We start from the raw sequence: 24,628 nt of genomic DNA on the forward strand, positions 1-24,628 counted from the left end.
TGTAGGAATGGGGTCTAAAAGACATGTTGATGATTTGGAGGAAATTATTGAAATTAACTCAGAAAGATCAATTGGAGAAAAAGAGTCAAACTTAACATCAATGGTACTAAAAGTAGCTGTACATAATATTACATCTGTGGGATGATTATTGGTAATTTATTCTCTAATTATAAAAAATTTATTTGTGAAGAAGTTCATGAAGTCATTACTAGTTAATGTTAAAGGGATAGTTGGCTCAAAAGAGCTCTGACTTTTTGTCAGCCTGGCTACAGTGCTGAAGAGAAACCTAGGGTTGTTCTTATTTTCTTCAATCAGTGACGAATAGTAAGACCTTCTAGCTTTGCGGAGCGCTTTCTTATAAAGCAACAAACTATTTCTCCAGGCTAAATGATGATCCTCTAAATTTGTGACACGCCATTTCCTCTCCAGCATACGAGTTATCTGCTTTAGGCTACGTGTTTGAGAATTATACCACGGAGTCAGTTACTTCTGATTTGAGACCTTCATTTTCACAGGAACTACAGTATCCAGAGTCATACATAGTGAAGAGGTAAAATTATTAACAAGATAATCGACCTCTGTTGGAGTAGCGTTCAGATAGCTGCTCTGCTCTGTGTTGGTACAGGGCATTGAAGATGATAACAGTGGGTGGATTATATTCTTAAACGTAGTTACAGCGCTTTCAGAAAGACATCTACTGTGATGTTGATGAGTCTACTCTCCACTGCTGTGTAATCAATTATTGTAAATGTAAATGTTATCATGAAATGATCAGACAGGAGCGGGTTTTCAGGAAACACTGTTAAATGTTCAGTTTCTATGCCATATGTTAAAACAAGATCTAGAGTGTGATTAAAGTGGTGGGTGGGTTCTTTTACAGTTTGAGAGAAGCCAATTGAGTCTAATAACAGATTAAATGCCATGTTGAGGCTGTCATTCTTAGCATCTACATGGACATTAAAATCACCCACAATAATTATTTTATCTGAGCTGAGCATTAAATCAGATAAAAAGTCTGAGAAATCAGACAGAAACTCTGTGTAAGGCCCAGGTGGACGATAGATGATAACAAGTAAGACTGGTTTCTGAGTTTTACAGCTGGGGTGGACAAGGCTAAGCATCAGGCTTTCAAATGAATTAAAAGTCTGTCTTGGTCTTTCGTTGATTAATAGGCTGGTGTGAAAAATTGCTGCCACACCACCCCCTCGGCCTGTGCTTCGAGATTTCTGGTAGTTAGAATGACCCGGCGGTGTTGATTCATTTAAACTAACACAATCATCCTGCTGCAACCAGGTTTCTGTAAGGCAGAGTAAATCGATTTGTTGATCAATTATTAAGTCGTGTACTAACAGAGACTTGGAGGAGAGAGACCTAATATTTCCACATTTCACTGTTTTACTCTTTCAGATGTGGATACTGTATTGTTCTTTCTTTGTGATTTTTTTATGTTTAAGTTGTTCATTGCTAGTTTTTAGTTTGTTTTTTGTCTGTTTGGGAGCTGACACAAAAAAGATGGAGATGGGGTTTTTTGCGTTTTTGTTTTTTTTTTTTTCTTTGGGGGGGGGGGGGGGGTAGCAGGAGGAGAGAAGCTGCAGAGAGACGTGTAAGACTCCTGGTCCCAAATCTGGTTAGTCATATTTTGGGGGGTTTAATAAACTTGTCCATATTTCTAGAAATGAGAACTGCTCCATCCATAGCGGGATGGATGCCGTCTCTCCTAACATGGCCAGGTTTCCTCCAGAAGGTTTGCTAATTATCTATGAAGCCCACATCGTTTTTTGGACACCACTCAGACAGCCAGCAATTTAAGGAGAACATGCAGCTAAACATGTCAATCCTGTTCTGATTGGGGAGGGGACCAGAGAAAACTACAGAGTTCGACATTGTTTTAGCAAAGTTACACACCAATTCAATATTGATTTTAGTGACCTCCGATTGGCGTAACCGGGTGTCATTACTGCCGACGTGAATTATGATTTCACTGAATTTACATTTACCCTTAGCCACCAGTTTTAAATTTCCCTCAATGTCGCCTGCTATGGCCCCAGGAAGACAACTGACTATGGTTGCCGGTGTCTCTAGCTTCACATGTCTGAGAACAGAATCACCAACAGAATCGTCAAAGAGTTTGACCCCCGGCGGGTGTGTCGCCGAGTGGGGAAAAACGGTTAGACACATGAACAGATTGGGGGTGTACCTGGGGCTTCTGTTTAGGAATATGCTTCCTCCTCACCATCACCCAGCCGCCCTCTTTCCCCAGCTGCTTGGGGTCTGCCGGGGAACAGCTAGCGGGGCCTACGCTATCTTCGCCTGTACCAGCTACAGGGGCCTGGCTAGCTACGGGTGAATGAAGGGTGCGAAGCCGAGTCTCCAATTCAGTAATCCTGGCCTCCAGAGCTGCAAATATGCTACATTTGTTACAAGTATCATTACTGCTAAAGGAGGCCGAGGAGTAACTAAACATCTGACACAATGAGCAGGAAAGTGCAGGAGGGACAGGTGAAGTAGCCATGGTGCTAGCGAGTCAGCTACTAGCTAAGCTAAGCTAGCGAAACAGTACAGACACAGTGAGTAAAAACTTTGGCTATAAATTAGGCAGTGAGTACACAGAAAGTGTGCTTCGGATGAAACGTGAAGATTATACTATGAAAAAGAATGTATTTTAAAAGTTTTTAATTAAATTGCTAAGCAGATAAGCTACTCAAAAACACCACTGTGTTTGAGCAGGAACAGGAAGTGATACTCTACCGCAGAGCGAGCGAACACCAAGTGACAGCACCACCAAGAGTGACTGAGTTTCTTGCCTGCCATAGAGTGTGTTTAATCTCACTTTCTTAGTCCCCTGAGTTTGTAGCATCATGTTAGTTTTTAGTTTGAGTAACTCCAGAGGTTAGATTTATTCCTCTCGCCTTTTGTTCTTGTTTAGTGTTTTTGCCTTTAACTATTTTCCCCTGTGTCACCTTCGCTTGCTGAAATAAAATCTTGCTTTTCGCTGATCCTCCGAGCTTCAGAGTGGTGTCTGCACCTGAGTCCTTTAACCTGTGGTGGCCGTCGTGACATAAAACCACATACATACATAGTAGCAATTGTGGACAACTCCTACTTCTGTGTCTCTCTGATGTCTGTTTCGTCTTCGATCTCTGGTGCTTTCAAACCCTGTCCTTCATCAGCCTTCTCCAGGCCTTCTTAGTTGGTACACCTTGAGCTCCACAACTCAAAGTGAACATAGTCAGACTTCACTGAAGTAACTAAGCCTGTCTGGAAATTAAAACTGAAGCCTGTCGACAGATTCAACTCAGAGTTTATGGCTAGATTCCGTTTGTTGAACCTGCGCCTTAAAATAGGTCCCTGTTTGTCCCTCATATTTTTGGATTTTTGTTTTCACCTTTTAGACGTTGCTTCTGTTCGATGTTTTATCTGTAATACGTGCTTATTTTTGCTGGAAATCTATGCCTGCGGTGACCTAATAAAATCTACGATCCACACAGTGTTTTGTTACAGTGATACATTAGATGTACTTTTCCTGACACAAAGTTGACCGAGCGCTGGAAGTTGTCACTTCAAACCAGTCACTGGTGCAAAGAGAGTACCTTGCTCCAAGGCATCTCAGCATGGAGGGAAAGCTTAATGCACGAGATGGTAAGAGCTGTTGGGAAAGCTACAGACATCTGAAAACTGAGTTTTTAATTTTCAGTGAGATCACCAGGACTAGCAAAGCTTCACCATTGCAGGGAGTCATCGTATTCACTGAACCCATCAAAACATCACTTCATGGACCTTGCGTCTGTGTGTGGACAGACATAACGTGACCTAATTATAGTTCACTCCTCCACAGAGTGGACCAGGAGAGAGCAGAGGTTTCCACTGGTCAGTCTGCACAGCAGCGTCAAACACACCTGGACTCTGTGTTTATGGTCTGTACTACTACTTTTACATGTGTTTTTTTCGGTCATCTCTATGCTGCACTTTGTAGACCAGTGGATTGTCAGTGTGTCCAATATGAATCTGATTTTTGGTTCCATGATTTCAGTCCATTTGGGGGTGCCTGTAGCTCAGGAGGGGAGCAGGTCAGTTACTAATCAGAAGGTTGGTGGATCAAACCTTGGCTGGTAAATGTACTGGACAAGATACTAAACCCAAAGTTCTCTCTGATGCAACCATCAGAGTGTTAAAGTTAAAAAGCATTTGAGCATAGAAAAATGTGCATAGTTAAATGTGGCATGTTGTATAAAGTACTCTGAATGCACAGAGTGTAGAAGAGCTGTATAAGAACCAGTGCATTTCAAGATTGTTTATTTGTCACGTGCATAGTTATAGAAGTACAACACGCTGTCACGGTCTGGCTAGCAGACCGTGGGGAGGTGGGGAAACAGGACCCAAACGCTGGACTCTTCCGTGCAACAGTGTTTATTTACAGAGTGGTGAAGTAAACAACAATAAATTCCCCAGTGTCCCAGACTCCCGTGTTGTGGCTTCTTCCCAGAAAAGTCCCAGTGTAGTGCTCTCTGCTCCAGTGTCCCTGCACTCCCCGTGCTCACTGCTCCTTCGCGTCCCACACTCCTCCTGAGGGAAAACAATAGAGCCAGCCGTTACACACTTATCCCAGCAGGTATACACTCACACTTGACTGTGCTTGAAGACTGACGTGAAGTCAAACGCAATAATCCTGCGCCGGTGGAAGCTCCATCGCTCTTCTAGATAGCTCCCCCGACGAGCCCAGATGAGGAGCAGGTGTGTAGCAAGGACTTAAGGTGTGGCCAGTCCTCAAGCTAGGCCACGCCCCTCAGGCCTGAAGGTGCCTGTAACATGGCCACAGAAAAAAGGCAACACACACATACCTGCCTACATACAGATGTGGACAGAGATAAGAGCAGTGCAGACAACACACCAAATGATAATAATAATGACAATAATAATAATAATAATAACAACAACAACAGTCATAGTCCCCACTGCCCACGGACCCTGAGTCCCCAGAGCCGGGTCCGTGACACACGCAGTGAAATGTAACCTGATATGCTCGACTGTGCAAAAAAACAAGAGAGAGAGAACATTATATACAGGGAGTGAATATATACAAAGATGACATTATGTGCAATAAGTGAGTGAGTTATATATATTATATAAATAAAATAAAACAATCTGGAAATTTACAGTTCAAATCTGAGAATGTACATTTTCTAAATGGTGTGTTAAAGTGTATTGTGCCGTTGTGAATGGGGGGGATGGCCTGAGACTCAGGGCTCAGATGATTGCAGAAGTTGGAACAGTGTATTGCTGGGATGGGACAGGTCCTTCAGTATCTGAGCTGCTCTAGTCCAGCATCTCCTGGTGTAAATGTTCTATAGGGAGGGGAGGGCAGCCCTGTAGCAGCGTTCTGCTGTACGGATCACTTTCTGAATAGCTTTTTGGTCCATAACATAGCTATTCCCATACCAGGATGCAATGTTCTGTGTGAGGATGTATAGAAAGACCGCTCGGTAACTCATATGGTCTTCTTTTCCAGCGGCTGGAGGACAACATTATGATGTTTGTGAAGAATGAGCTGAAGAAAACCAAAAAGGTTCTGAGTCCAGATGACCGAGAAACTATAAAAAGCCAGAGGGAGGATAAGGAGATGTTTGAAGGTGAGGATGAAGATCAAAGAAAGAGCTGCAGAGAAGCATTTCTGAAGATCACATTACACTTCTTGAGGAGACTTAAGCAGCATGAGATGGCTGACCATCTGCAGAGCAGTAAGAGAATTTCTCTAAAGATTGCATATTGATCTTTCCTAATATCTCAAGAAATGGACCAATATCTATTCTATATCTATCGCACACATTAATCCTTTCAGGGTACTGAAAGGCTATGATATTTGTTATATAATAATTAATTTATCTGAATTACTTATTTTCAGAAATATTTGCTCCACTCTATAAACGTGAACTTAAAGCCCAACTGAAGAAGAAGTTCCAGTGTGTGTTTGAGGGGATCGCTAAAGCAGGAAACCCAACTCTTCTGAATCAGATCTACACAGAACTCTACATCACAGAAGGAGGGACTGCAGAGGTCAATGATGAACATGAGATCAGACAGATTGAAACAGCATTCAGGAAATCAAAGGGACCAGAAACAACAATCAGACAAGAAGATATCTTTAAATCTTCACTTGGAAGAGATGAACCAATCAGAACAGTGCTGACAAAGGGAGTGGCTGGCATTGGGAAAACAGTCTTAACACAGAAGTTCACTCTGGACTGGGCTGAAGACAAAGCCAATCAGGATATCCAGTTCATATTTCCATTCACTTTCAGAGAGCTGAATGTGCTAAAAGAGGAAAAGTTCAGCTTGGTGGAACTTGTTCATCACTTCTTTACTAAAACTAAAGAATCAGGAATATGCAGGCTGGAAGACTTCCAGGTTGTGTTCATTCTTGATGGTCTGGATGAGTGCCGAATTAGTTTGGACTTCAACAAAACTAAAATCCTGACTGAAACAAGAAAGTCCGACTCATTGGATGTACTGTTGACAAACCTCATCAAGGGGAACCTGCTTCCATCTGCTCACCTCTGGATAACCACACGTCCTGCATCAGCCAGTCAGATCCCTCCTAAGTGTGTGGACCTGGTGACAGAGGTCAGGGGCTTTACTGACCCTCAGAAGGAGGAGTACTTCAAGAAGAGATTCAGAGATGAGGAGCAGGCCAGCAGAATCATCTCCCACATCAAGACATCACGAAGCCTCCACATCATGTGTCACATCCCAGTCTTCTGCTGGATCATTGCCACGGTTCTGGAGGATGTGCTGAAAACAACAGAGGGAGGAGAGCTGCCCAAGAACCTGACTGAGATGTACATTCACTTCCTGGTAGTTCAGGCCAAAGTCAAGAGGATCAAATATGATGGAGGAACTGAGACAGATCCACACTGGAGTCCAGAGAGCAGGAAGATGGTTGAGTCTCTGGGAAAACTGGCTTTTGAGCAGCTGCAGAAAGGAAACCTGATCTTCTATGAATCAGACCTGACAGAGTGTGGCATCGATATCAGAACTGCCTCGGTGTACTCAGGAGTGTTCACACAGATCTTTAAAGAGGAGAAAGGACTGTACCAGGACAAGGTGTTCTGCTTTGTCCATCTGAGTGTTCAGGAGTTTCTGGCTGCTCTTCATATCCATCTGACCTTCATCAACTCCGGAGTCAATCAGCTGGAAGAACAACAAACAAGCTCTCACACAGAGAAAGACTTCTATCAGAGTTCTGTGGACAAGGCCTTACAGAGCCCAAATGGACACCTGGACTTGTTCCTTCGTTTTCTTTTGGGTCTGAAAACTAATAAAATTTATTTGCAAGGCCTGGTGACACAGACAGGAAGTAGCTCACAGACCAATCGGGAAACAGTTCAGTACATCAAGAACAAGCTCAGTGAGAATCTGTCTGTAGAAAAAAGCATCAACCTGTTCCAGTGTCTAAATGAACTGAATGACCATTCTCTAGTGGAGGAGATCCAACAGTCCCTGAGATCAGGAAGTCTCTCCACTGATAAACTGTCTCCTGCTCAGTGGTCAGCTCTAGTCTTCATCTTACTGTCATCAGAAAAAGATCTGGATGTGTTTGACCTGAAGAAATACTCTGCTTCAGAGGAGGCTTTTCTGAGGCTGCTGCCAGTGGTCAAAGCCTCTAAAAAAGCTCTGTAAGTCATGATGTTTTTATCATTTAAATTCAGTTTACAAACAGAAAACTCTTGCTATTCCATTCTTCTTGTTATACATATATCTTTTTAGGCTGAATAGCTGTAACCTGTCAGAGAGAGCATGTGGAGCTCTGTCCTCTTCTCTTCAACTAGAAGACTGTGAGCTCAGAGATCTAGACCTGAGTAACAACAATGTGCAAGACTCAGGTTTGACACTACTGTTTTCTCGACTGAAGACTACAAACTGGAAGCTGGAAACGCTCAGGTCAGATTATGTCGTTTATGATTTGACTTGAAATCTGCAACATAAAAGCTACATTTAGTTTTTGTACTGACATATCCTTACTCTTGGTATGGTATTACTGTAAATACCATGATGGTGGCATGCTGGGTTGCAGTGGCTACACCGTGTCGAAATCATCGTGCAATTTTCGTGTTTTTACTCAAGTTCTATTTGAGTCCTGGTTTATTATATAGCTGTAATGTACGTCGGAACTACAGTCAAACACTTCTATAACCACCAACAACGTTTGGATTTAGGAAAACACCAGTAAACTCAACCAGATGGAAACACAGTGGAGAAACTGCGCTGCTGCTGCATACTGCATACTGCAAGCTCTGAACAGACGGGCTACGGCACCACCACATCTTAGCGTCCGCCTGGAAGTCCATCGAAAACAGTGTGGGAGGAAGTGAAAGTGCAGTAAGCGAGCCGGTATACATGCTAGGCTAAAAGCTAACCGTAGCCAACCACGCTTCCATCACTGCTCTCCAACATGTGCTCCATAGAAAACAAACTGGACTGTTTGAGACTACTAATAAACTCCAGGAAAGAAACAAGGCACTGCTTTTTTCTTATTTTTACTGAAACATGGCTACACGGAGGCATCGTAGACCACGCTATCCAGCTAAATGGGCCAGATAGCCACCATGCCAACAGAGACCCCCTATCATCGGCAAGACACATGGCAGTGGACTGTGTGTTTACATCAATAACAGCTGGTGTAGGAATGCTCCAATTGTGTCTGTGCACTTTTTAGAACTTGTGGAGGCCTTAGCAGTCAGATGCAGGCCGTTTTATATCCCAAGAGAGTTTACTGTGGTGATCATTGTTGCTGTTTACATCCCACCTAGTACTAGCACTAATGCTAAAGCTAGTGGAGCATGCAGTGAACTCTACAAGATTATCAGTGATCTGCAAACAGCCCACCCTGACAGCTTCTTCAGTGTCACTGGGGATTTTAATAATGCCAAACTTAAATCAGTTCTACCCAAATTTCATCGGAACATTGACTTTGCAACAAGAGGGGACAACATGTTATACCTTGTTTACACAAACATCCAGCATGCATACAAGGCTTCACCCCTCCCTCACAACGGACAATCGGACCGCATCTCCATACTTTTCACCCCAGTCTACAGACCCATCAACAAACGGATCAGACCAACCTTCAGAGAGGTGAAAACATGGCCAGAGGGGGCCAAACCTGTTCTGCAAGATTGCCTTGAATGCACGGACTGGGATATGTTGAGAGAAGCTGCTACATACACAGACACCGTGGATCTGGAGGAGTACACAACCTCAGTGACCACCTACATCAGCAAATGCAATGAAGATGTCACTGTCTCAGAGACCATCATCACCCATGCAAACCATAAACCCTGGTTCTCTGCAAAGAATCAGAAATCAGAGACTCTACCTTTAAGTCCAACAATAGAGAAGCCTACACTACAGCCAGAGCAGACCTATCACAGGCCATCAAAGAGGCAAAGCGGGAGTATGCAGATAACAACAACACACACTTCACAAGTTCAAAGGACTCTCAGCTGTGGCAGGGCATTTAAACAAGCCAACACCTCCGGCATGCAGCAGTGATCCCTCCCTGCCTGAAAGACTTCTTTGCACATTTTGAGGCAGAGAACAAAGAGCGAGCAAGGAAGATGCCCCCCCTGTCCACAGCAGACGTCAGGATGACATGAAAGGCTGCAAGTTGTTATATTTTTTCTGTCAGCCTCACCCATCAAAGTCATCCCACCCCTGAGAGGTAGGGTACAACCTGGACAGATCGCCAGTCTGTCACAGGGCTAACACATAGACACATCATTCACATTCATACCCATGGGCAATTTAGAGTTTCCAATTAACCCATCTCCACTAACTGCATGTCTTTGAACTGTGTGAGGAAGACCCCAGCCTGTTTGTGGAGTTGAACTCAAGACCTTAGTGGTGTGAGGTAACAGTGATAACCACTGTACCACCATGCAACAGGCCCAGGTTCTTGGAGACACTGAAGAGCCCAATAAGAGATTAATGTTTCAGTGTGTCACAGATCAAACTCTACATTTCCATCAGCATAAAAGAGATTCAGCAGCAGATCAGAATCAAGTAGAGCAACATTTATACATTTTCTAAATGACCAAATTCATACACGCGTATTTCTTTGACAATGCGACACACAGATTGCACTTCAGTGGGTTTTAGTACAGTGGGCAGTGTGTGGAGCTCAGTGATGGTGTAGCTAACTTCTGTGTGGCTCTTATGGGGTTGTTTTCGGGGAGGGGCGTGGGGGGTTCTCTCTTTTTGTTTTTTTTCTGTTTTTGTTCTTTTTCTTTTTTCTCGTTGCTTGTTTGGTAAATAATAAGAGAGGAAAACAATGTTCCAACTGTTTGTGTTTTTCGTCTTCTTTTTTTCTTTGTAAACTATATCCACAAATACTCAATAAAAATGTTTTGAATAAAAAAAAAAGAAAGGCCAACAAACAAACGGCAAATGAAAGTCACTGCAGTAAAGTCACTGGGCATTAAAAAGGAGAAAACCCAGCGTCTGGTGATATCTATGAGTTCAAGACTTCAAAGCTGTCATTGCCAGCAAAGGGGTTTCAAGTATTAGAAATTAACATTTTGTTTTCAGTTATTTAATTTGTCCAATTATAGGGATTGTTTTACAAAAAAAATCCTTTCCTCCCATCCTTTCCACCACATCTGAGTTGTTCCATTTGAAATTGATTGTGGTAATGTACAAAACCAAAATTAGAAAAAAGTTGTCTCTGTCCAAATATTTATGGACCTAACTGTAAGTAAGTAAATTTTTATTTATATAGCACCTTTCTAGACAGAGAATCACAAAGTGCTGCACATAGAATAACAATTCATAAAACATAAAACAAACAACATAAACAGGGAAGAATTAACCAAAAGCAATTCTAAAAAGGTGAGTTTTGAGGGTTTTTTTAAAAGCGACTACTGAGTCCAGAGTTCTTAGGCTCAGAGCGAGAGAGTTTTGATTTGATATACCTTTATTAGTCCCACAAGGGGAAATTTCATAAGGCTGCCGACCTGTTGCACGCAATGGCGGTGCCATCTTACCCTCCGGCCATACATACATTACACAAAACATCACATGGGGAAGACAGGTCAGAGAGGTGTAACAATGGAAAAATGCACCACATGAGGAAAGATAAGGAGAAAAAAATAACTCCCCCCAGACTGAACTTCAACAGGGAGCTCAGTTTGAGAACAGAAAAAAACACCTCTGCACATAGCACATGAAAAAACTCTTAATACACCAAAGAAACACATGACAAGCAACAGGGCTGGGTAAAGGGTGTTCCACAGTCTGGGGGCTGTTAGGTCTGCACTCCCAGGCCCCGCTAGTTCAGAGACTTATCCCTGTGAACGAAGCAAGACAATCAGAGCTCGATCGGTTTCAAACTTGCAAGGGAAGCCGGTCGGATCAGGATCTTGGAGCTACAAGATCCTCACCTGATCCCAGCCAACTCCAAAAAAACAGTGTCCCCTTGCAGCCTTTTATTCAGTGAACACACAACCCCATTGTAAAACCCATATGGTGTGTCAAAAGGTAAAGGCACTGTGTACGTGTGCATGCATGTGCATGCACGTGAGTGTGTGTGTGCATGTGTGTGCATGTGTATACACACACATGTGTATACACATGTGTGAAACATGTGTGAAACAGCAGGAAGTCACGTATGCCTTTGTATACGTGACTTCCTGCTGGTCATAAAAGGGTCATCTCTCCTATATGGCTCAACTCCTTTAATGGTCCACTATATACAAGCACAGGTGAGCCCATAAATGGAAGGAAGTAATCATGCCTTACTAAATAAGCAAACCAGAACCTTACATAGAATGTGCCTGCAATTAAACACTATAGCTATTGCCTCCCCATCATCCTACATGTAGGGGAGGGACAGAAAAATATCTGAACATGCAGTTCAGGACAAGGTTTACAATTTTAAGTACAACAATGACAACTTTTATCAAAATCACTCCAACAGGGGCCACAGTGGCAAAAGCTCTATCACCTTTAGTTCTCATCTTTTGGTCAGAAGCCTAGCAGCAGCGTTTTGCACAACCTGCTGACAATCCAGGGAACCTTTGTCTAGACACATAAAAAGTGAGTTACAGTAGTCCAAGCATAAAGAAATAAATGTATGTATAGCAATCTCCAGTTTAGAGCAAGATACAATACATCTTAATTTAGCAACATTTCTTAAATGATAAAAACAAGACCGAACCAGAGATTTGACATGACCATCCAATGTGAGAGTCGAGTCAAAAGTTACACCTAAATTCCTGATAGAGGATTTAACATAGACCAAAAGAGGACCAAGGGCTTACACTATCAGGGGGAAAAATCTGTCAGGAGCGCATACAAGGACTTCAGTTTTCCCCTCATTAAGTTTGAGGAAGTTAACAGCCATCCAACGAATTTAAGCAGTCATTCAGAAACTGGAGCTTAGATAAATCTTGGGGCTTAAAAAATGTATAACTGCATCTCATCAGCATAACAGTGATAGGAAATGTCCTTGGAGGGGTTCATTATACGTTGGAGGAGAAGAAGCTATATTAAAAACAATAAAGGCCCCAAAACAAAACCTTGAGGGACACCATAAGTAAGGGAGGTAGAGGATGACCTGAAATAAGAGACCGTCACAGAAAAACATTGGTTATGTAACTATGAGGAGAACCACTCCAAGGAAGTTCCAGATATACCAAGCCAATATTTTAGCCTTTCAAGCTAAATGTTGTGGTTAACTGTGTCAAAAGCAAATGTGAGGTCCAGAACAGAGCAGAACAGAACATTTTCCTGCATCATTACTCATCAAAATGTCACTAGAGACTTTAAGAAGGGCTGTTTCTGTAGAGTGAACTCTCCGAAAGCTGGACTGAAACTGGCTGTGTTTGTCTAGAACTGCTATAAGTTGCTTAGCCACAACCTTTTCTAGAAGGTTAGCAATTAATGGTAATTGGTAACTATCTATATCTATACTAAACATTATATAATTGCTATAATAAATGCGAATTGAGAGATAAACAGGAGAGACATTTCCATCGATGCAGAAGACAATCAATGAACTCACTTCACAGCTGACCGTAATGAATGACTGTTTTTTTAGTTTCAAAGAGACATGAAGGGTACTCCCCAAAGTCTGGCCTGGATCAGTGTCTGTGGTTGCCATATTTACTGGAAAAGCTACTGTGAATTAAACAGCTGGCATAACTTACCGGCGATATGAGTCTTTACATTTTTCATTACAAAAGAAATGTACGAATTAGTTAATTTATAGTTATCATATTTATAGTTATCAGGTGTCAGTACTTCCAAATAAGCAGTTAAACAAGGCTTGGTGTGATCTGCCTTTTGGTGACGCAATTGGCCAGAAAGATTCGACACATCATCACATCACATCATCACTATTTACAGTTTATAGCAGCACCATTATCGCTTGTGATTTGAAATGCATTCTGAGATACCTGGTTGTCCCAAGTCAACACTACCGCCAGTCCATAGCAATTGGTTATCTAAGATCAAACTGTCTTCATTGACTGTGCGCGACTGTGTAAGCAATAAGATGTTACACAAGCTGGAGTGGCAGTGTTGACCCCACCCCTTGACTTTGATGGGTGACAAATGAAATTAATTAATGAACAAAGCTGCAGGGCCAGGATACATCATTAAATAATTAATTTAATGTTTCAATAATTGATTAATTAAATCTATAATTATTAATTACATGTGTCATTGATTAATTAATTTGGAAATAAATAATTTAATAAATGTTTTAAATGAAATTAATGACATTTAATAAATGATTTAATAACATGTTTAATTAATAAAGATTATATTTTATCAAGATCATATTTTTTTTCAAAGATGCAGACCACAAAGTTTAACATGCTGTTATTTTTCTCATTATTGTCTCTTCAGATTGAGTGTCTGTAATCTCTCAGAGAGAAGCTGTGAAACTCTGTCTTCACTTCTCAGCTCCCAGCCCTCCAGTTTGCGAGAGCTTGACTTGAGTAACAATGACCTGAAGGACTCTGGAGTGAAAGTTTTGTCTTCTGGACTAGAAAGTCTGTATTGTAAACTGGAAACACTCAGGTCAGCATTCTTAAAATGGTCAATAGATGACTATTTAAAATCTTTAAGCAATGCAGGGCTTTCTGTTGTGATTTGTCAAATTATCTATTATATTGTTCATCCTAATCTACGCGATTTATCTGATCAAAAAATGAAAAACGTATAAATAAAGTGTTGGAAATTGTCCAACATATTGAACATATTTATTTCAGATGTTTTTGTTGTCCTCACAAGGTAATATAAGATATAAAGACTTTTATAATATAGACTTAATTTACTGTCATAATCTGGTCAGACGTCTCGCTTGCCCAATATTTTCATTAGAACCAAAAAGCAACAAAGCTGATGACACCCGAAACAGTCTCAGCCCTACTTTATGTATTTTTTGTCTTAATTTTTATTTCATTATTTTTTTTATCATTTGTCGATTTTAAGGTTTAGATGTGTGTCATTCTTTAATGATTTTTGGCTGCAATTTTTCTGTTTGCATTTAGCTGTGTTGCTATTCTCTAAGAGTATTTGTCATGTCTACAGGCTGTCAGGCTGCCTGATCACAGAAGAAGGTTGCAAGTCTCTGGTCTCAGCTTTTAGCCTCAATTCTTCCCATCTGAAAGAGCTGGACCTGAGCTACAATAATCCAGGAGAGTCAGTAGTGAAGATGCTTGAGCAGCTAAGACTGGACACTCTCGGGTATGTAGATGGCCGTTACAACCACAAACACTGTCTGATAACTTAATGCTGGATAGTGTAATTTGAATAATCACACATGTAGGAACATTGTGATTATTATCTAACATAAACAGTAGATGTCTGTAAGGGGTCTCAAAGGGCAAATTCTCTGTCAACAACAATGGTGCAACCTGTTCTAACTGATCTGTGGAAAGGAACTTACATTTTTACTCTCTGACCTTTATTTAGATTAAGTTTTATCTGTGTGTAGAGACCATGCCCAGGACATGTTTAGCCCCTAATTCTAGCATAAACTAGAATTAAGGGGACATTGTTTGCCTAGCTTAGAAAAAAAGAATTGTTAAAATAAATGGATTACTAGGTCACTCAACCTAACTGGCCAACTACAAAAATGGGCTTTGCATTGCTAGTTTGCTGCTTCTGAGCGTTTACTACTGAAACTTGTTTGTGCTAAAATATCAAATTGATCTTCTGGACTTTGTGATGACACAGTCACAGTTACATATAGTGAAAGTTAATTAACTTTGGTCGATCAACCTTAAAATTCAAATTCAAATTATAATAAGAAATAATAATTACAGCAGTAAGCCAATACTAAGGATCAATGGAATGGAGCTGGTGGAGCAAACTGGGTCACCGGTTGGGGTGTTAGGCCCAGACTAGTGGGTGTTTTTGACTGTAAAGCCGGTCTAGCATTAACAAGCACTGGTTATGTTACCCTGCAGCCTGCACTGCAGGATATATACTGTGCCACTGAGAGCTCCAGAAAGAGCCTGCATGATGGTCCTGCAGCCAACCAGCACTTCAGTCAAATGTTATTGATATTTTTGCATAAATAAATGAAGATGATGAGCCTTTAAACACACATACAAAAGGAACATGTAAACATATGCTATAATTATTTTAGTGTGATGCTGTGATACATCATGTTGTGAAAGGACTCTGACATTACATACTGTGCTCAACTGAACTCTCAAATGTACAAATATTTGTTAGGATATATACTGTTATATACAGTTAGGAGAATATGAAATAAATCTATACATCATAAAGGTCAGCCAGAGGACAGAAGCAATCCGAAAACGACAAGTATGAGAATGAGAGTGAGTGAAACAGAGCAAGAGAATACAAAAACAGAAACAAATGAAAAGTGAAGTGACAGTTGCTTCCTTTTGACTTAACTGCCACTGCTTCTGTTTGCACATTGATCTGATTATTTATGCATTCTTGCCATTCACATTTAGGTTAAGTAGCAACACAACACAGACGGGAAAATGAAAAGCAAGCAGGTCCCTCAGTGATCATCCACATGCAGAAAAATACAACATACCTGTTAATTAACAGGTCACGGAGTCACTGGTATTGTCAATTTAGAACAAACAGAGAGAAGACAGAGTCTGAACAAAAAAATAATAGATGATTGTACATGAACTAAGAAATGAACCAGCTGATTTTATAGGGTGATGAAAGAGGAACTCTTTCTCAGAATGAGTGGCAGGAAGCAGGAATGTTGACTTAATTTTAGGTAAATTCAGCTCATTGGCTATTCCTGCTGTTTGTGTCATATCACAATGGCATGTTGTATTATGTCTCATTTATTACAGTTATAATTGTTTACAGACTAAAGCATGGAATTGCAGATTTGTGTTCTAATACGTGGAGCTAGTAAATAAAATCTATGAATTATTCCATCCTGACTGAAGCATAACCTTTGTAAAAGCAATAGCAAAGAGTTAGGGTACACTAATGATCATGAAGATCACATCATATTCTATGGCCGCTACAGTAGCTCAAAATATGTGATGCACTGGCTGCTGCACTCTACCTGTACTAAATCATTTTTTGTACCCAGTCCCAGTCTTTATTTTTAATATGTACTCACTCCCTGACAGCGTGAATGAATGTCACAGTGTGTTGAACTTGACTGTGACTGTGGCACATGTTGAGTGCTCTCTGGACATCGTGCTTAATAATAAAGATTATGATGTAATCTGATAATCATTTTTGCTCTTTTGAAGTTTAGACATTTTCTTCAAGTGTATGTGTCAAAATGTTGGATTTTTCCTTTATCAGTGTCTAACAGTATGTGTATGAGAGCAATGTAATGTCCATGTGTGCATGCTAAAAGAGACTGTGCTGGTCTGACCCCCCTCCTCCTTTCAGGGTGGAGCCTGCTGGAGTCCGATGGCTGACACCAGGTCTGAGGAAGTGTAAGTGTGCTTATAATGTGATTCATAAAAAAAACGGAAACATTTAACCACCTTCAAACTGTCACATCACTCATTCACATCTCTGATGTCAGGAGTCATCATCAAAGTGTCAATCAATGAATAGATGATGGATCCATAACTGCTGCTGGATTGTGTTTTTTTCTCTCCATCAGATTCCTGTCAACTCACAATCGACACAAACACAGTGAACAGAAACCTCAAACTGTCTGACAACAACAGGAAGGTGACACGTGTTTTATCGATTCCATTATATCCTGATCATCCAGACAGATTTGACTGGTATCCTCAGCTGCTGTGTAAAGATGAGCTTGAAGGTCGCTGTTACTGGGAGGTTGAGTGGAGAAGAACAGCTTGGATATCAGTGAGTTACAGAGGAATCAAAAGGAAAGGAAGGAGTGATGAGTGTGTGTTTGGTTTAAATGATCAGTCCTGGAGTCTCAGATGCTCTAATGATGCTCATTCTGTCTGGCACAGAAGCATAAAAACGTCCGCCTCCTCCTCCTCTGTCTCTAACAGAGCAGCAGTGTATGTAGACTGTCCTGCTGGCACTCTGTCCTTCTACAGAGTCTCCTCTGACACTCTGATCCACCTCCACACCTTCAACACCACATTCACTGAACCTCTTTATCCTGGATTTGGGTTCTGGGCTCCATCGGATGGTTTGGCAAAGGGTATTATCGACTTTTATGGCCCTCCCTTGAATAAACTATTATTTGACTTTGAGTCAGTGACTCTGTGTAGTTAGCGTTCCCCTGTTAGAGAAACAGTTCAGTCTGTACATATTTGGCTCTTTCAGTCAGAAACACATCATGAGATGTAAGAAAGATGCTGATATTTATTTTCAGTACATTTAGAATGATGAAATAACTCAACTTTAACATGTCAGTGGTGGCATTTGGAGAATTAAACCATCCTTTAGAAACTAGATATAAATATTATATTTTCCAATATGATTTTTTACTGTGATACAGATGACAATGAAAAGATATAAAACAGTCTGCAAATCATAAGTTATTAATTCAAATGATTATTAACGCCACAAGAGAAGATTTCCTGTTATTTGTACCACTCAGTTGATCATGTGATCTGGCTGTGCAGTCCACCATAACTGACATCGCTTTCTATTTTGATATTTTCATGGTAAATAAACTGATTCTTGTTTAGCACTTTTCTGCACACATTCATACTCTGATGGATTATGGAGAGGGTTAGTATCTTGCTCAAGTATATTTTGCATGCCAACTGGAGCAGCCAGGGATTGAACTAACAACATTCTGATCATTAGATGCCTTGCTCTATCTCCTGAGCTATAGCCAGCCATCATCAAAGCTCTTTCTTAAATCCTCTCTGAGAGAATCTCAAACATGAGGAAGACAGGGAAGAGAGTGGACTCATTAGTAAAATGAAACACAGCCAATATTGACGTTTAAGACAAGTGAGGTAACATAAATACTATATATATATATATATATATATGGCAGTGGTCACCATGGCAACATCACTGTCATTTGCTGTGTATTGTATTGATCCTAATCCTGTCGTTTGTATTTCTTTTCATTGTTACCATTTTTGTCTTTTTTAACAAACTATTTTTATCTCTTGCCATTGTTTGCCAGTGAGTGAAACAAAATTTTGTTCCATCTTTCTGCAATAAAAAATATCTTTAATTCTTGCAAGTGTAGAGTTGTAGTTACTTACAGTGACCACTAGAGGCAAGTGATCATAATAGTTTCCCTGGAACCGTCCAGATCATCCACATTAATGAAGCTGTTGGTGATCAACGCTTATCAGTACAACTATAAAAACAATATTAAACATTTAAGTGCTCTACAAATAGTTTGTCTGATGTATATAACTAAAATGGGTTTTAAAAGGGTAAATATAAATGTCAAATTGACAGCAGATTTCACCGTAATGTACTCTATTTTTAAAATATGCCAAATATAATCTGGCTTGGTAATGTTTTACTCATATTTTGTTTACACAGACTAAAGCAGTAGGACATGAGATGAAACACTGCTCCCCTCAAGCAGGAGGCTCCAGTCCATTCTAGTGAGCCGGACGACGCGAGCCGTGGGTTCTTTTTTTCCCCTTTGTCTCACCCTCTCTCTCGCACTTTTTTCCCGCTTCACTCCACACGCAAGCCTTGTGCTTTGCGCTGAGCAGAGGGGGGAGGGGCGGTAGTTACACTTGCAGTAGCAAAGGAACAGAGCCCGAGGGAAAGAGACAGAAAGAGAGCCAGGGACAACAACATCACATTAGAAAGGTATAGTAATTATCCACAACTATTTTCAGTTGTGGATGATAAAGGATTCCGAAAGTTTATTCATGCAGGCCCATATGACAGAGAATGTGCATGTTCTTTTTGTTTTCATATTATAATTTATATTTAATTGTGTTGTGGTTTGCAGTGTTTTGTGTTGTTTCACTTTAAATTTGTTTAAAAGGAAAAAGCTGAAAATTTAAATAGTTAAAAGATGAAATGTGAATAGTTGGACTGCTGCAAGGAGGAGAGATGAGACCACAGTGGAAGGAGCAGGGGAGGACATGGAGGAAGGCTGTTTTAGTGTGGGAAATGAAATTTGGGTTTAGGAAACTGGGAAGAAAAAACAACTGCCTTGCGTAGAGAATTGAAAAGTGTCTGGAGCGCCGCAAAGAGGAGAGGTACACAAAAATTACACAAACAGAAAAATGCATTAATCCTACTAACACATGTACACACATGCAATGAAGCTCATGAAGATCAAACAGTATTTTTAAGCATGCATTTCTGTTACCATCATCTTGTCCGGTTCATTTAGTAGGTTAAAAGGTGATACATAGACTAGTGAACTATTATTTTTGGGGAAGGATGATTGAATCATAGCAGGGGTGAACAGAATGTTGCAGGAGGGTCAGATGAGTGGAGACTAATAGATTATTGAGTTTCTTGTTTCTGATGTGTGAGGGAGGTTTTATCATGACACACATCTGGGTACATGGGGGAAACAAAAACTCATCATCTAATAGAATATTGTTGTTGTGTGAGGTGTGTGACTGGTGGATGAATGTTTTGGGGATTTACGTGGCTCATGCATTTTCTTTTGTTACCACTTTTAACCTACCAGTTAGTTGTGTTTTGATCTATCATTCTAAGAGAGTACGCTTAGACAACTTCTAAAAAGAGGCCTTCATATTTTTTGATTTTTAACAGTGCACTGAGATTTTTTGTTTGGCAATTTTCTCTTTTTCAAGCAGGCCTGCAAGATCGGAATCGAAAGCGCTACACAACATGTTGAACAATCGCAAGTGAGCTTCTCCAGAATTAAAATGGGCTCGGGAGAAAGCCACTTATTTGGGACAATCAGAAAACAAGTCCCTGCCAAAAAGGAATCAGCGAGGTAATCCAGTCTAAATTATTTTTCTTTTTTGAAATGACATCTTTGCTGGCAGTAGAAACTCATTGCGTCACGAGAGGTTCTACTGTCAGCAAATAAAAAATGGGGACTGACTGGACTGACAAAAGCTTTGGCTGACTTGACACCAGTATGCAAGATTGCACCTCCACCAAGAGTGACAAAAGGGTGGATGTATGTATGTTTCTTTTTACAGGAGCAGAAAGGTGACAGCAACAGGTTGCATGGGCTTTTGGGCCGTGCTGACTTAACCTTTTAATTACCTCTTTCTGTGTCTTTGTGAATTTACCAGCAGTGTGTTATTCATGACCTTGTATTGTTTACAGTGCAGAGGTCACTGTGAGAAAGTGTGCATACTGATGTGTTGCGCTAACATCTACATCACTTTTTCCACAGCAAATGGTTAATTGTGGGATCTAATCACATGATTTACAGCAGGACACACCACTGGCTAATGTTTTTTCTTACGACAGGGCCTGGAGGGAAACTACTCCAGGGGAGAAGCCCTGGGAATTTTTAAGAGACAATGCACAACTTTATTGTGCATGTCTAATTGTGATAAGCTGACATAGGGCAAAAGAGGGTTTTCCGGGGAAGTTTTTATTTTTAAATTGCAGGGACCGTGACATGAGGGATATGGAAGGAGAGACTGAGGTGCAGATGCAGACCATGACTGGGAGAGAAGGCTTCAAGAGGACCAGTGAGAACCAGGGACCATCTGCAGGACAGCAGACAAACGACAGTGGGCTTCACCACTGGGCTTCCAAAAGATTGTCACGAGGAGATTTTGAACAGCAAAATCTTATATAAAATGAAAGAGATTTCGACGTTGATGTTGGGGAAGACAACTAAGGTGTACGACGTGCTCTGCCTTAAATCTACAGCCGCGTTGGAACAGAAATCGAGGGATGAAGAGAGCATGCCAAGCTCCAAAAGTGACAGCGCAAGGAAGATCAGCGTTGGAATTATGACTGTAAATGGCACAGACACCAGGAGCCATGACTGTGACTGAGAATGACCACCTAATGCTGTTTCACTTTGCCATGCAAAGTACTTTGACACTCTGGAAAAGGCCTTTCCTCTGTATCATTATTGTTTCCATTTGCATGTGACAGCTTAGATTGTGGGGAAGATTAAAGATGAACAAAGGGTGGTGAGAGAACAGTAAAGTGAGGATACACAGTGTGAAACTCCTAAGTGTACAATAATGTTGATGTGATATACAGAATGTCAGGAAAGAAATTCTGGTATTAATGTCATTCTTGATTTAAGAATCAAAGGGTGGGATTGTATAGGAATTTCCTTTACTTATATATTATCACATTATTTTATTGTATAATGCCTTGGTGCCACTGGATTTTAACATGTCTGACACCCATACTGTAAGACAAATGGTGGCGGTGTAGTAAGGAAGTTGGGGGAAGCAGACCACAGGAAGGACTACAGGAAGAGTCTTTTGTCTCTTTGAGGACTCTGGGAGGTAGCAAGGGAGTGTGAACCTTAAGGTGTGAAACAGCTGTGTACTGCCTTTTGTTCCTGGAGAAGGTATTTAACAGAGAGCCATGTTAGGCTCAGAGAGACTCTGCTGACCGTCTGCCCCGCGGTCATGTAGGCTCTCCAAAAGTTTGGTTTTCTGTTCTTTGTGTGTTTGGATTAAAGAATGTTAGCTACCGCTCATCTGCAGGCTTTTTTTAAATGGAAAACTTCCACAACACTATGATTCAGATGTTGTTTGTCTGTCTTTGTAAAACTTTCACAGTGAATATCACACAACAATATGTTGTGTTTCTCTGAAGCTCAGTTCAGCTGAGAATATTCAGTTCATGTCGCCTGCAGTCAGTGGCGGTCCTAGCCTGTTTCCCACATAATTTCCTTAGGGATTAATAAAGTATTCTGATTCTGATTGTTTCAGGATGACCTGCCATTATCCAATGACACATCTGCTTACCTGCATCTTTTGCTCGTTTCTCCTTTTCTTTTCTATTTTTTCTAAGCTGAGCACCTGATGGCTTTGAACTTTTCTTGTCCATCTTCCATTGGTTTTAATTTTGCACTCCAGTATGAACACAAATCCCCCAACTCGAGGATTGCCACAATATAACCTAATAGACCTACACCTTAGTTCACAGATTCACTTTGTCTAGGGTGTATTTCTGGGATTTCACACAACCCAGGATTCAAATCATGAATACATAATGGACTTGGATTTACAATATTATGAATGAAATGTGCTCTATTTGGAAGCAGCCGGCCCCCCTCCCCTTTCGACAGGTTGTGTGTGAGACTTTAAATCATCAAACTGTAAAATATACATTTTAAATTGTTATTGATCCCTTTATCCCTGGTCCTAAAGTGCATATTTATTTTCTTACTCTTCTTATATATATTGTTTGTTTACTTGCACTGCTGTAACTGGAGCCTCGTCTTCTCGTGTCTCTATATTCTGTACTGTATGTAGCCGAGATGACAATAAAGTTTTACTTTGACTTCAGCAGCAAGCAGGCGCACTGAGGGCTCTCGCGCTCACTTTTCGAGTACAGAATTTCGAAAAAACATCGGTGTTCCTTGGTTTGTTTTTATTATGCGAGTTGGTTATTAGATGCTGCTCCAGCCAGCCAGAGAATCCCCGCCGCCCCTCTCCTCCATGTGCCGCAATCAGCAGGCGCACCTCGCAAACAGAGGGCGCCCTTACTCCCAGCAAATGGGCGATAGAAAACCGATCGGTGCCTATGCCATTCCCAATATGCGCTGGCATGATGTCGGGGCAGCATGAGTATGAGCAATTTTTATTATTTTTATTTTCTTTTTGCTGATGCCCGTGATGCCGCCCCCCACCACGATGCCGCCCCGGGCAACCGCCCGTGTCGCCCGTATCAAAAAACGCTACTGCCTGCAGTTATTTTGCTGCAGATAAGAAAAACTGTGATGTCAGCTTTATTGCACTGCTTCCTTCTCTGTCAGATAAGACTCAACAGGTTGCAGATAGAAAATGTATTCCTTCAGCAGAGTATTAAAACAAGAGTATATCTAGTGTAAGCTGTATCTGCATTCACATTACAGAATGTGACAGCTTTCAGTCAGTAATGTAGCAGAGACGGATTCTGACTAAAGAGACATTACAGTGAGACCTGTTTGATCAGCAGAGACAGTCTCTCTCTACAAGTGTTTGACTTTAACTGTCACACAAAATGATTCAGCTTCTTTAAACCCTCCAACAAACATTTAAATTTTTATTCCTAAACAAAGGAAGTGATTCTAAACTTGTGTTTCCGAGCACCAGCTTTCTCACAAACCCGTCCTGTCCCAGTTTTTTTTTCTTCTTTTTATTAAAGTTTCACTTTCGTTTTCCTGAACTTGGTGTCGCAGATGATCTTGTCGGTGTGAGTATCCATGTGAAGGTAATGAAAGCAGTCTGTGATGGTTTTTTTTGTTTTGTTTTGTTTTTTAAGTTAACATCAGCTGTGTGCAGCTTAGTTCCAGCACAAACAGCACAAATCTGCTGCTGCATAGTTCACAGTAACGGATTCACGAACAGCGACTGGTAACCTGTTCGTCATTTTCTGTGTGTGTGATCAGAGTCCGGGAATGAGAGCAGAAACAGTTAGTTGATGGTCAGCAGCTTGACTCAGAGGATAGAGGGACAGGTCTGTGTAAATTATTATTTAATATAGATGTAACAAAAATTCGACATAAACCTCGAAATACAAATACTGCGTCACAAACCTCTGGCTCTCTTCTAACAGGAAGTAGGCTATTGTTCACTGTTTACACCCACAGAAGAATGGTCTTACTCAGAGACTGACTGGACCAAAAGTTTTTATGAACTTTTATTGTTTATTAAACTTTATTAAATTTAAACATAATCATTTAAAGCTGATTACATATCAATCACAATTGTTACTGACTTTCTCACTGACAAGCACAGGGGAGCCTGAAGCAGCTGTCTGTAAATCATTACCTTATTCCTAAAGCTGATATCAGAGTACAATTAATCTACACAAGTTTGTGACATTAAAGTCCCAGTTAGACATCAGTTCATCAGTTCCCCACAGTCTGTGTTCAGCATGAGTGCTGATGTCATCAGTCTGTCATCAAAGTAGAGACAGAGCCGGTGATTTCGGTAAGATCTATACATATCTAGAAATACTGAGTTTGTGGACATCAGGGCAGCTTTTTCCCTACATGACTGCTTCCAAACATCACTGAATATATTTTTGGGGAGTTGTTGAACATCTACAGAGAGTCTGGATGTGCTCT

The 24,628-nt window shown here is 40.8% G+C and overlaps 1 protein-coding gene across 12 annotated transcripts in view; it reads left to right on the forward strand.

Annotated features, from left to right (window-relative positions):
- Positions 1–24,628, forward strand: part of LOC146491448 (protein NLRC3-like) — an 83,246-nt gene that overhangs the window by 12,711 nt on the left and 45,907 nt on the right. For 11 of the 12 annotated variants that reach the window (XM_085152771.1, XM_085152775.1, XM_085152772.1 and 8 more), the window contains 8 exons: positions 3,836–3,914; positions 5,507–5,735; positions 5,900–7,670; positions 7,762–7,935; positions 13,903–14,076; positions 14,590–14,745; positions 16,909–16,955; positions 17,129–23,769. In XM_085152771.1, coding sequence (XP_085008897.1) covers positions 3,836–3,914; positions 5,507–5,735; positions 5,900–7,670; positions 7,762–7,935; positions 13,903–14,076; positions 14,590–14,745; positions 16,909–16,955; positions 17,129–17,721 — 3,223 coding nt within the window. In that variant the 3' untranslated portion in view covers positions 17,722–23,769. The remainder of the gene's footprint in view (positions 1–3,835; positions 3,915–5,506; positions 5,736–5,899; positions 7,671–7,761; positions 7,936–13,902; positions 14,077–14,589; positions 14,746–16,908; positions 16,956–17,128; positions 23,770–24,628) is intronic. The other variant, XM_085152784.1, reaches the window with a different exon arrangement.

This window comes from Neolamprologus multifasciatus, chromosome 23, assembly GCF_963576455.1.
Source record: "Neolamprologus multifasciatus chromosome 23, fNeoMul1.2, whole genome shotgun sequence".
NCBI classification, from domain to species: domain Eukaryota; kingdom Metazoa; phylum Chordata; class Actinopteri; order Cichliformes; family Cichlidae; genus Neolamprologus; species Neolamprologus multifasciatus.